The sequence below is a fragment of the Anser cygnoides genome, chromosome 2 (assembly GCF_040182565.1).
Source record: "Anser cygnoides isolate HZ-2024a breed goose chromosome 2, Taihu_goose_T2T_genome, whole genome shotgun sequence".
Classification (NCBI taxonomy): Eukaryota; Metazoa; Chordata; class Aves; order Anseriformes; family Anatidae; genus Anser; species Anser cygnoides.
In genome coordinates, this window is record NC_089874.1 from 154,499,655 (window position 1) to 154,512,791 (window position 13,137).

The following is a 13,137-nucleotide window of genomic DNA, read 5'->3' on the forward strand; positions in this document are numbered from 1 at the left end:
CTACATATCTTTGTTGTTGCAAAGTTTCTCCTACCATCTAATGCAAATATTCTTTTTAGTAACTTAAGACCATCATCTCTCTTGTTAGCTATAGGTGAAACTAAGAACAATTATTTTCTTCCTTTCTGTAGCTGCTTCTTATACTTGAAGGCTGTCACAACTTCCCTTCAACTTTCAATTCTCTAGAGTAATCCTCTACTCTGAAATCAATATGTTTAAAGATCATCAGTGCTTTGCTGGGAGAAGGCTAGTTACTGTCTTTTTAAAAGAAGGATAGTGTCAATTGCTCAAATATGGTCCTGACCGCCTAAGGGTAAACCTGCCTCCAGCTTACTTTGGTAGCTAAGGTTGCTGAGGAAGCTGCAGTGAAACCACAGTTCACAGCTAGGCATCTCTTATGCCTCCTAACACTTATGTAACAATTCAACCAGTGAGGGAAAAGGAATGGTTGTCACTGGTGAAGAAGCTCTTTTTATCGATGGATAGAAACGACATGTATTTACTGATGTTCTTCAAACTTTTCCACCTGCAGTGTTACTCATACCACAGGGATCTAGTGGGTGAAGACAGAATCATTCCCTGAAAGATTCACTAATTGTACATGCGCCTGATGTTTGCTAGAAGCTTGTGCTCCAGGGCTGCATGATATCACCGGATGGGGATGGTGATAAGCCCATAGACCATATTCCATGAAGATGTGATGTACCATGCCACGTGATGACATGATACAAGCCTGCAGCTATGTCTCAGTGCAGGATTTGAGGCTGCAATGGACTGAAGTGGATGCAGAAGGCATGGCATGTATGCTAAACAAGGTCTCGTACTGTGAGCACAGGAACCATGCCCTGCCCTAGCTGTGTGTTTTGTCCAGAATGAACAGTCCCAACTCTCTCAGTCTCACCTCATTGGTCAGAAGTTCCAGTCTTTTAATCATCTTAGAATGAGAGGATCATTTAGGTTGAAAAAGTCCCTTAAGATCATCAAGTCCAGCCATCACCTACCAAACACTACCATCCATCATCTAAGCCATGTCCCTAAGCACCACATCCACATGTCTCTTAAATACCTCCAGGGATTGTGACTCCATCACCTCCCTGGGCAGCCTGTTCCAACATTTAAACATGCTCTCCATGAGGAAATTCTACTCAATATTCTAAATCTCCCTTAGTGCAATCTCAGATCGTTTCCTCATGTTCTATCACTTGTCACTTGAGAAAAGAGACCAAAAACCACCTCACTACAATCTCCTTTCAAGTAGTTGTAGACAGTGATGAGTTCTTCCCTCAGCCTTTTTTTTTGGTCCACACTAAACAACCCCAGTTCCATCAGCCACTCCTCATATGTCTTGCTTTCTAGTCCCTTCACCAGTTGTCTTTCTCTGGACTCACTCCAGTATGTCCATTTCTCTTAAGGATTTAAGGAGCCCCTTAGCTTACAGAAGGTCAAAAATCCCACTGACTACCACCCTGTACTTTTAGGCCCCTAGATCACATATGAAAAATAGGCTATATGCCAGATGACTATCCAGTGAATAATTGCTATGACTGTCTATCCTTCCAGATTTTGTAGACCACAAAGTTCCTATAAGGTCTGTGAGAATTTTTGTATGTATGTCTTTATGATTTATGATCTTTCCTTTCCTTAATTGTAGGATGCTCTAGCATTTTATTTTACTTTTTTTTTTTTTTTGAGATTCTTTGGATTTTCACTGTACGTTAAAGGATTCTATGTTCTGACTAGGGAATTTGAAAGTTCTTTGTAAATCTGCAACTGCTGAATCCATATAAGCCAGAAGAAGACAGTCTGATTTCTAGATTATAGTTTGAGTTTTTAATGATAGTAATTATGACAAACGTCTCTTAATTAATGGCGTGTGTATTTTCCATTTTTAAATGACACCTATAAACTCCCTTTAAATATACACAAACTTTAGGAACATAGTAAATATTATTTTGACTTGCAAATGTAATTACTGAACCAGAAAGCAAGTTACAAAACAAAAACAACAAAAAAGAATAAATCATGAAATTCCACATCATTGCCTTTGCTGGGTATTTGTATCTAATATGAATATATGCAAATCTATGAAGTGGTTGGAAACTTTAGAACTTTAAATATGGGGTATTATCGGTTTTGTATTAGACAGATTAGGATAGATAGATAGGGTTAGTATAGCTACAGCCTTAGGAGAGAAGGATTGACTGAATTCTGAAATGTGTCCTAACTTTGGCTAATTATTTTTGGACAGCAAAGAGCTCATCCAGAGACCTAGAAACTCCAGCCAATTTCACACAGCACCCAGGAAGGAGGAATTGCTTCCGGCCCAAGAGCTGACAACATTTGCCCAAGGATCACGATTTGATCTCTTGTTTTCCTTCAGTTCCATGTGAGGGAGTTTGAATCTATGGATCCATGTTAGGAAAGATCTCTATTAAGGCAGCAAATTAATCCAGGTGGGAATGTACTCCATTCCAATCACTGAAACTGCTTCACTGTTTGGATGTGAAAGCAAGAGGCATGGGGTCATGAGAAGGACATCTGAGGAGGAGGCTTACTCTGTAACCCATACACAGACCTGTATAAACTGTATGGCTTTTACTGTATGGACTAATGTAAAGAGATCACGGAGTCATTTATGATCTGGCTGAAGTAGAAGAGAATTATACAGAACCAGGCTTTTTTTAAAAAAAGCTGAGTTATAATGAAACTATTACCACTACTTTCAGCACATTCGTTTTTTAACAAAATATGCGTGGCTGACAAGTCAGTAGTCTTCTTTTTACATCATGGAAGGTGATGGGCATGTTTTGCACAAAAATCTCAAAGCAATTGAATGTATTAGTCACATATTTTAGCAACTGAGAAAGGCAAATTTTCAAATCAACTGAAGCACAGAAACATAAAGTGATGTGTGTGGGTCAGCACAGGCCATTGATAAATTTAGTGATGAAATGGGAATGATCCTCACTCCCAGTCCCTAGCTGAAATCTGTGATGCGTACAACTCCTTCCTTTAAAAAAATATGCATGTCTGGCACATTAAATTAGAACTGCTCTGAACATGTGTGGGATGATTTCCACATCAATTATAACCCTATCTAGTATGCACAGGGAAAATATTAATACTAATAAACGTTAGAGATACTTTAATGTATGACAGAGAATCACACAATAAAAGAATGTGTATATCTAGACCTTGTTCAGTTACTTAAGTAACTGCCATAAGATCTAATTTATTTCTTTAACTAAGATCCTTACTCCTTACTTGGTGCCTAATATAATATCACATAGTTCTTCTGTGCTGATTGATTTTCCTGGTTATTATTATTTCTTATTTGCATCATGATGATACCTCTGGATTTATTGATGAAGTTTCTACCGTGGTAGACCTAAGGTGAGCAGAAGAGGCAAAGATATTAAAAAAAAAAAATCCAAAACAGTAATGATCAAGTCAAATTTGAAAACCAAAACTGAATAGGTAGAAGAATTGAATAACTCAACTCATTCAAATATTCTTTCATTTATACCAGGGACAATTGTTCCTTAGATTACAGCTAAGACCATCTTACAAAATGATAACACCAGCATCAGACTATTCAGGAGATACACAATTATTTGTTGGGGTAGTGAAAAAAAATTGAGTTCATTTTACTTTATGTTTTTATGATAATATGCTCCAGCCATTTCTCAGACTGCAGCACTGGTTAATTAATGAACTTGGCAGCCTTCCTCTCTCTTCTAAGGCTAACGGCGTGAAACCTTGCAGCAGCAGAAGCTGGTAAATGAAGTAGCAGCACTTCTTAAAATAGTTGCTTATAAGCCAAACTTGCATGAGGAAATATTACTCTGTCAGCCAATGACTGCTTGGCTTTGCAGTTCACCCTATGTACATTTCCTGATAATTTTTGTTCTAGATTATGTAGTACCACACTTATATCTCTGCCTGCAGACTTGGGTGTTTGGAGAGATAAGAGTGACAGAGCTCACTCCAAGATATTCCTGGAGGACCTGGATGTCCACGTTTGTGCTCTCCTCCAGAAGAAATGCAGATTCAGAGCAATGTTTTCCCTAAACAGCGTTCTGAGAAATTATCTTCTTTGTTTACCTAAAGCTCCTAACGTCTGTGGGATTCCTTTCATTACACTCTGTGGGCTTTAAATCAAGTCCCTAAATCAAGGTGTTGAGAGTTTCTGTGTCAGTCAGGTCCCAGTAAGGTTTCTTAGTAAGATCCTTAGTACCAAGAAATGCTGTGCAAGAACTCAGTACTTTCTGTGACTGATCCCTTTTGGCCAGCCAGGTTTCTTTTATCCCTGGTTTGAATGAGCAAGGCTAGCAACAGAATGCTCAAAATTCACTGCACCAATAACAGTGATTTGCATTCATCTCCCTTCTTGGTCCAGATTGCAACTCTACAATCTTTGCTGCGCTGGGGATGGGTACAAGCTGCACTGCACCAAGAACAGAGCAAATAAAACAGAGTTTTTCTCTGAAAGAGAGGTTAGAGATTAAACAAATTAACAACAACAACAACAACAAAAAACACCCCAGAAGCCACAATAAGGGACGTCGTGCACATAATTTGCAAACACATGATTGCAAGAGTTTAAGACAGAAATGTATGTTGAGTGCCACCATCCTCTAATGGGTCCTTATACGACACATGATAACCTATGGCTGAGATTGAGTATAAAATAGCCAGCACGGTGAGCAACAGGAGAAGTAGCTAGGAGGGAACTATGAAAGACAGGGAGTATGTCTTAAAGCTATTCTTTCCTTATGATTTTGAGTTTCACTATGAGGTTTTTCCCCTACACTTGGGATTTTCAGCGCCACGTCCCCTTCCCCACTCCTCACCACCAAGGATACTGTCTCTATCTCTTTGTTTGAACACTGAACTGGGCCTACCACTGTCTTTTAAAACATCTATAAATCTGTATAACAACAGCTCAATGACTGGAGGCTCACCGTCATTCAATATTTCCTGCCTCCCTAAGGACTGCCTTCCCTGTAGGCTCAGCTTGGATTTGGGGAGCTGGAGGAGCAGCAAAAAAGAAAGCAGAGAAATTCTCTGGGAAAGATTCCTCAGGTCAGAGAGAGGGAACCGGGAACCACAGCGTAGAGTCTGTTGGCTGGGACATGTGCTTGAGGGAAAGATTTAATAGCATTATATAAAACACTAAAATGTTCAGCAAGGACATCAGCAAAGATGAATTTCTTAATCAGTTGGCTACAGATTCAAGATTTTATTTATTTATTTATTTATTTTGGCACACCGAATCTTAAACTTTTATCTTCCTAGAAGAACAGCTTTCCATGGAGTGGGTAAAGGTTTTCTTTGGAAACTCTCTGAGGTAAGGAGTAGTGGATTCCAATCCCCACTGGAGTAACAGAGATTTAAACCTTGGCCTGCCACATCCCTGGAACCGCATTTGTTACATGGAAGGAGAGCAAAAGCCCCTTCTTATCTATCTCTAAAACATAAGGAAGACACTTACAGTCATGAAATGTGTTTCCACTGGAACAGTGTTCGGATTCTGGCTTGGCTGAAAGGTGACTTTAACACTAAGTGGTTGAGGCACTTCACCAGATGCTCAGAAACAAAACTGTGGACAAGTGCGAGAACACTGTGCTTAAAGAAATGGGATGTTAGCAAGCTGCCTGCAGGGGTGGGGTACTAGGCACCAGCTGAGTAAGGGTTTTCATGTTTGGAATTTCCATTACCTTAAACATAATTTCAAAAGCCTAATTTCTTTCTGTTTACTAAAATTCACTTTCTACATAAAATAATCTAGCTTTTCTTATGCTTAGCCAGATGTTCCTGAAATAAGGAAATTGGAGGAAGAAATCCTACCATTCCTCAATTTCTCTGTCCTTTGGAAAGAGAATAATCCATTAAATGGTTCTCATTTTGCCCCTTCTATTTTCTGCACAGGTCACATCATTGACAGGATTGAAAGGTGCAGTAAGAGGGTGGAATGGAGATGTGTATCCCCTTCAGTTTCTGTACAGAGTAATAAGGATCATTCCAGCATGATCTGTTGTTAAGTGTCAGCTGTAACTGCACTACTCCAGTGTGCAATTATTTTGTATTAGATGCTGCTGGTTTAGAGCTTATGCCTCTTTCTGGACCATGAGAAACTGTAAGCAAACAATAAACAAAAATATAAAAACAACCCAGAGGTGTTCTGATGGCACAAAAATCAAATCCGTCAAATCCAGCAAAGTAACTTTCATTGAGAACAAGTGCACTGACTACTTTGTAAACTAAAATTTACCAATAAAAGCAAGCTTCATTCATGTTTCTGCCTGAGTTCCTCCATTTTGGAGGAACTCTCTGAAGGTAATTAATCATCAAATTGTAAATATAACTAATGCATTTGCCCTACTTAGCACAACAATGATGCAGCTGCTTCAGAGAAAAGTGTATCCAATTCTAATCTAATTATGCTGTGACCCACTGATACTGGTCAGGTGATGTTACAGGATATAAAAGGAAACTAGATCATATAATCCAGTCTAAAATCATAGAATCAGGTTATAAATCACCCACAGCTGACTATGGCAGAAAAAATGAATTGTAAATAATGGTATGAAACCAACTATAGGGATAAAGGTAGTGAGATTAGATTCTGATTCTCAAATGGTAGCCAACTTTAAAATATACTTATACATTACAGTTTTAAAAGATATTCCACAAGCATTTGGCAGAAATTTTGAAGAAATGAGTGTGCTCGATACTTACTCATATGCTGATGTCTATGATCAGATTTTAGAAATCATATAGCTGATATATGCATTTAAAAAGCTGTCATTTGCCATTGTATAATTATACAGATTCATCACTATAGGACTCTTTGTGGCTTCATGAATATTGCCTTTTCCTCTTTTAATAATAAGCAACCCTGAGACTGAGTTTTTGGGGAAAAAATGATGCAAAAATCACTGCACTAATTCACAGAACTGCATAGACTTGGAAAGACAGATGCTATCCAAGGGAGAAGAATGAGTTTCCCCTGTCTTGGTATTACCTACTTTAAGGTTATTTCTAAATATAGTTTTAAAGTTTGATTTAATATGCATAATTTCAAACTTGATCCTTCAAGATATCCATTATGCAGATGACTTAAAGGAGTAAGCTTACTGACTCCAAAGGAATTCACTCATATGAATGAGGGATGCATGGGCAGAGGCTTAAAATCCAGTGTATGCTTACATAATTCCGAGCTTGTCAAAACCCATGTCTATATTATCATCTGCCTACGTTATATAACACTAAGGAGCTTTGAGTTGTTTATTCTTCCCCATATGCCTGGAACACATATATGGTCTTAGAAATTTTGGTTCTTATATCACATTATCACCAAGAAAAAAAGTTAGAATGAATGTAATACAAATGAAATGTTCCTGTGGGAGAATGTCAGAAGTAAATATGACCCCCAGCAAAGTATCTGATCAGGCACAAAAATCAATGCGCTTGTTTATCAGTAAGATCTTGTATTTCTTATTTGATTCCTGAGAGAATTAATACTTAAGTCAGTATCAGCATTTCCTTTACCTAAATCGTGATGTCAGGACCTTTTTTCCTGTCTCTTCCCAGGTTGAGCAGCAGCACATTGCTCAATATTTTGGGCTGGGGTCAGCTGGGTTTCAGGCTGTTGGCATCTCCCCAGAAACACTGAGCAGTTAGCAAAGTAGGAACCAGTGATTCTATGTTTGCTCTTTTCTTAAACAACAACAACAAAAAATGTAGTTATGAGGTGTTTTTTCTCCTCCACTTTTACCTAGGATGTTAGTTCAGATTAATTTTGGTGATGTAAGGGAGGAAAACATCAGATAATCTCTTAAGTGTTACTGCAAGAGAAAATGGTGGACTGTGAGCATTCATAAAAATGAATATTTTGTTGAATTCAGCAAAAAGCTGAATGAGGCAGTACTGTGTGCTTGTGTTCAGCATTACAAATGATTTAAACTGCTTCTGAATGTATTTATCAATGAGACCTAAAACTAATTAAGAGATTAAGGGAAAACAGGTCAAAGTACTTGCTTTTCCTCTTGTATAAACTGTTGCAATTTTATCAGTTTAGGGAGATTTATAACAGATTTATACCTGTGTGGCTGAGAAGAGGATCTGGACAACTGTCCCCTTGCATACTAGTGGGTGCGGTAACAAGCTGACTCCAGGATATACAATTCTTTGTGTTCAGAATTGAGTTCAATGTTTTCTCTGCATGAAATCCTGGGCTCATCAAAATCAGTGGGAAACCCGTTATTTAGACTCATGATCTGAATTCTAGCCCCTGTTTTTTCTTTCAAACTGCACACTTTAATTCCCAGATCTAGTTTAGCGTAACCAACTCCCGAGGCACAGAAAGATGGTCACAGGTATTGCTACCTAATCACATGGGTTATTTGGACTTGTAAGGCTTCTCAGAAGGGAAGATGCAATATTTTTCTTGGGAAAATAAGCCTTGTGATAAAAGTACTTTGCCTGTGAGATCAAGAAATGTGCATTGTCCCAAATACTTGCTATATATATAACCCTGATGACACGGTCTGCATTCACCTCTGGTTACATACTACCCTTCATCAGCAGTGCGAGCCCTCAACCGCCAGCTCTTGAAAGCCGGCAGGCAGGCTCCCACCGGGCCGCTGGAGGGAGCCCCCGGGCCGCTTCAGCACCGCGCTGGCGGACAGCGCCCGGGGGGCGCCGCGCATCTCCCGCGCATCTCCCGCGCATCTCCCGCGCATCTCCCGCGCATCTCCCGCGCATCTCATCTCCTCCCGCTCATCTCCTGCCGGGGGTTTTGTGCCCCTTGCACAAAACGCCGCGGGGTGAGGAAGGATCCGGCCTCCCCCATAGCGGGGTGAAGGCAAAGGGCCGAAAGAGGAGCGTAATTAGGGGGAGATAATTGGACTCCGGGGGGGGGGGGGGGGGGGGGGGGGGGGGGGGGGGGGGGATCCTGTTAAGGAGATTTGTATACGGAGTTCATGAAGACAATCATCTGGCTGGTAATCTCTCTTTGTGCACCACTCAAAGGCGGTTCGTTCACACAGCTGGAAAGGTACTGGGCTGCGAAATGAAGATATTAGTATCTCTCCCAGGAAATGTCTTTGTTAGGGATGTCTGTGGGAAGTGAGTGTGGGGGTGGGAGGACCAGCTAAACAGCCGTGATACCTGCGCATAATGAGACAGCAGTCCTTTACTCACAGCTCCGGGATAGGACGTGGAAGTGCATTAAGAAATGAGCATAACTCACACAGCTTTTGACCCAGCACTAATAGCACCGGCAGTGCATGAGAGTGGGACACGGCACACAGCTGCAGTTCATTCATCAGCACGTTACCAAGAGCCGAGCAACAACAACTCTGCCCAGTCTAATTGCTTTACATCCACAGAGCTCATCGAGGCACAGCACACTGGGTCAGCTTCCCCCAAAACAGGGTGAGCTTGGCCACTGGGAAGTGAGGTCAGGCAGCCCCACAGCTCACGTGTGTGGAGGAAAGGCACAGACAGGGGTTACAGAAGTGCCAGGGGCTGAGGGATGTAGATGTGTCCCATATGCCATCAGCAGCAGCACTTACAGGTGAAAGATCAGCCACTTCCCAGCTGCGCATCCCGGCAGTCATGTAAACAATATGCCACCAGCAGCACATTCCTCTGCACCCTCCCTCCCTTGGGGTTTATCTGCCAGTACCTCCACCCCCTCCTCACCGACTCCCTGGAGCTAGCCAAATGGAGATGATAATCTGCTGTGAAATATTGGTAGCACAGAGCTGTGACAGTCTGGGAAGAGGTGGGGGGAAGGGGAGCAGCAAGAATCCCCAGGATTAAGTTGCCCTAGAAAGACAGCGTTTTCTTGCTTTGCAGGGGTTCACTGTGTCCTAGCTTTCCTATGGAAGAAGCCAGGTGAGTGTAAAGTCAGGTCAGTCCCAATTTTAACAGGACTTATCTTGCCCAGTGCCTCTCAACTGTTTGCACTGCACCACCAGTCCCCAGTATAACTGGTTACCTGTACTATACATCACTTCTAAGGATGCAGCACAACATTTGTCCCATGACCAACAGCAAAACAGGTTTGTCAGTGCCCTCCAAAGACAACCCAGGAGCTCACATCCAACCTCCAAGGGGACCTTTCCCCTGATTTGGTTGGAGTATTGCTTTGCTCTCCTTGCAAAAGGGCAATGTGCCCTGCTCCTTTCCCATAGCCCAGATCAAGCTGTGCTCACACATAAAAGTCATCCCAGCAGATCCAGAGTTAAAAGGCATGATCACGTAAATGAGAAATTAGCAGTGAGAGAGCTTGGACAAGACAGAGGTATCTTTCCTATCTCATCCTATGCACCACTGCTGGAAGTAAGGGAGGGAAATGACTAATGTCCCATCCTCCTGACTTGTCCCAAAAAGCTGTTCCAAGGGACAACAGTGAAGTGAATGCATAAGCAGAGGGAACAGGGTGACCAGGAAACATCCCCCTCCCCAGCTTGAGGTGAAAACTCAATCCCCTGCTTCTCTCACAGGGCAAGGGAGTGATAGGCAGTGGGGGAGCGAGAGGGAGGGAGAGAAAGTTGCCCTTTGCCTATGGACTCCCCCCTAGGTAGTGAGCCTCTGAGTACCTCAGTAAAGGGGAAAGGATCTCTTGGGACTCCCACACCTCCTCTCACCCAGGGTGATTGGGGAAAGAGGAACGTTCCCACCCATTCCTCACCGCAGTACCTGGTTGAGGGAAGTCACGGCCAACCTGGGGATAACCAGCTGCATGACGAGCTGCAGGACGGAGGTGACCAGCCCGGCCAGGATGGCCCAGGTGAGTGGCAGCGGGAGCATGCTGTAGGTTGCAAAAAGCGTGAAGAGCACATAGCCAATGCCATCCCCAAGGAGGCCACAGCCCAGGCCAGCCGCCAGGATCTGTGTGGCCATGGCCACCCAGGTGACCACACCGCTGTACTGCAGGTAGGTGTATGAGGTTGTGTCCTTCCTGACCACCACTAAGGCACAGATCACCACCTCGATGCCAGTGAAGAAGCCCAAGAGAATGCCCTTAATGGGGTCCATGGGAGCAGAGGCCAGAGTCAGGTGGAGGAACAGCAGGGTCAGCTTGGTCAGCACATCCAGGATGTTCATGACCACCTCGGATTTGCGCCGCTGGCCCAGGAAGTAGCGCTGATAAAGGCGCTCCAAGTCCCTGGACTTGAAGGAGTTGCGGAGCGTGGGGAAGATCACCCCGTGGTAGGTGTAGCCCCAGTTGAGGAAGAAATCGGAGTTACTGGGGGCACAGTCCAGGGGCAGGAAGCCCAGGTCCCCGCTGCTGCTCGTGCGCTCCGGGAAGACTTTGGTGCCTCCGTTGTTGTGGCGCTCGCCGCCCAAACTCCGGCCGGCCGACTGTCGCCGGAGGTGATGGTGGTGGTGGTGGTGGTGGTGAGGGTGAGGGTGGTGGTTGGGGCAGCAGGTCTCCTCGGAGCTGAAGCCCTTGCCCCCACCGCTGCTGCTGCCGCCGCTGCTGCTGCTGTGCTCCTGGATGAAGCGCTGCTCGGTGATGTGGCGCACGGCCGTCTGCCACAGCAGGCGCTGGGGTCTGCTGCTGCCGGGGGGGGTCCTGTTGATGGTGTAAAGTTCATCGCTGTCGCTCAGGCACCGCACCTCCGAGAGCTCCATGGCGGTGACTGGCGGGGGGCAGAGCACCGGCGGGGGGTGGGGGTTGGAAAGAAGGAGGGGGGGACACGGAGGGGGGGGACCCGGGGGAGAGGGATGGAGCCGCGGGAGAGGAGGGAGGGGATGGAAAGGGTGGTGGTGGGGGGATCACATTTATAGGCAGGTCTCCGGGGCCGGCTGCTGGGCTGGCGGAGGGGCTGCTCTGCGTTGGGGTCCGGCTCAGCGCTTGCGGCCCTCGCCCCTCGCCCGCTCCCGCGGCTCCCCGCGGAGCCGCATCCCGCGGAGCCCGGCTGCGGAGCAGCCCCGGAGCCCCGGCGGGTTGGGTGCGAGCCCCCCCGGGGGCAGCGAGCAGGGAGAGAGCCGAGCCGAGGGTCCGGAGAGGAGGAGGGAGGAGAGGAGCATCTACGGGAGCAGCCCCGCTGCCCGGCGGGCGATCCTCGGCCCCATCCCGAGGCTGGAGGCGCGGAGGGGCGATGGGGAGCCGCCTTGCCGAGAGCCGTTCACAGCGGGCAGCTCCGCTTTTGGGGAACGCCGGGGTTCCTCTCCGAGGTCTGGTCCCCGGGAGACGCTGTAATCCCCGCGGCTGCGGTCAGAGGGAACCCTGCGAGTGCGGGCAGGGGGGCAGAGGCGGCGGGGTCGCGGGCATCCTCGGTCACGGCGTCGGAGCCGCCGGCCGGGGGCTGCCCGCCCGCATCCCCCCGGCGGCGGGGCATGCCCTGCCGGGCTCGCAGCCCCGGCTCAAAGGGGGAAGCCTCTGCCCGGGGAGGTTTCGGGGCTGCCATCCATCGCAGAGGCTCGGTTTGCTTGGTAACGAGGAAAAAAAAATGGGGGAAAAAAAAAAAAGAGGGAGAAAAAAAAAGTGGGAAGAAAAAGAGGGGGAAAAATAGAGGGGAAAATTAAAAAAAAAATAAAAAGAGAGAAAACTAAAAAAGCTAAAGAGCGAGGAATGAAAATCCCGCCCTAAACTCAGAGCCCTGCGAAGAGCGCTGGGAGCATCCCAACTTCTCGGCGGCTCAAAGCAAGGAGGGCTTCGTCTCCGGGGCTTCCCCCGGCTGCAGGGAGGAGGAGGAGGAGGAGGAGAAAGGGACGAGGGGCAGGCTCGGCAGGGCGCGCTGCGGCGGGCAGCCGGCGGCCGGTGCTGCTGCCCCGGGAGCCGCGGGGACCGGCGGCCACCGCCGCCGCCGCCGGAGTGGTGCTGCGGGAGGGCGGCCCGGGAGGAGGCAGAGCCCGGCTCGGTCAGCTGATGCCCACGACATCGGCGGGGCTGCCCGCATCCCCCCCCCCGCAACCCTCCCGGTTAAAGCAGCCGCAGCCGCGGCTCCGGGAGGGGGAGTGACGGGGGTGCGGGGTGCGGGAGGAGGACCTGGGGGACCCCAGGGTAGGATGGGTGCTCAGCAAGCCCTCCGCTTGTGGCTGAGGTTTGTTTAAATTGCACTTCTCGGAGGTGCCCTGCTCCGTCCCGCAGTGCCTAGAGGATTTGTTCGTCTG

At 46.3% G+C, this 13,137-nt stretch overlaps 1 protein-coding gene across 2 annotated transcripts in view; it reads right to left on the reverse strand.

The window, feature by feature from the left end:
* ADCY8 (adenylate cyclase 8) overlaps positions 1–12,848 on the reverse strand; it is a 128,318-nt gene extending 115,470 nt beyond the window's left edge. For both annotated transcript variants that reach the window (XM_013197352.3, XM_013197351.3), the window contains exon 1: positions 10,714–12,848. In XM_013197352.3, the coding sequence (XP_013052806.3) occupies positions 10,714–11,652 (939 nt within the window). In that variant the 5' untranslated portion in view covers positions 11,653–12,848. The remainder of the gene's footprint in view (positions 1–10,713) is intronic.
* Between the last annotated feature and the right edge of the window lie 289 nt (positions 12,849–13,137).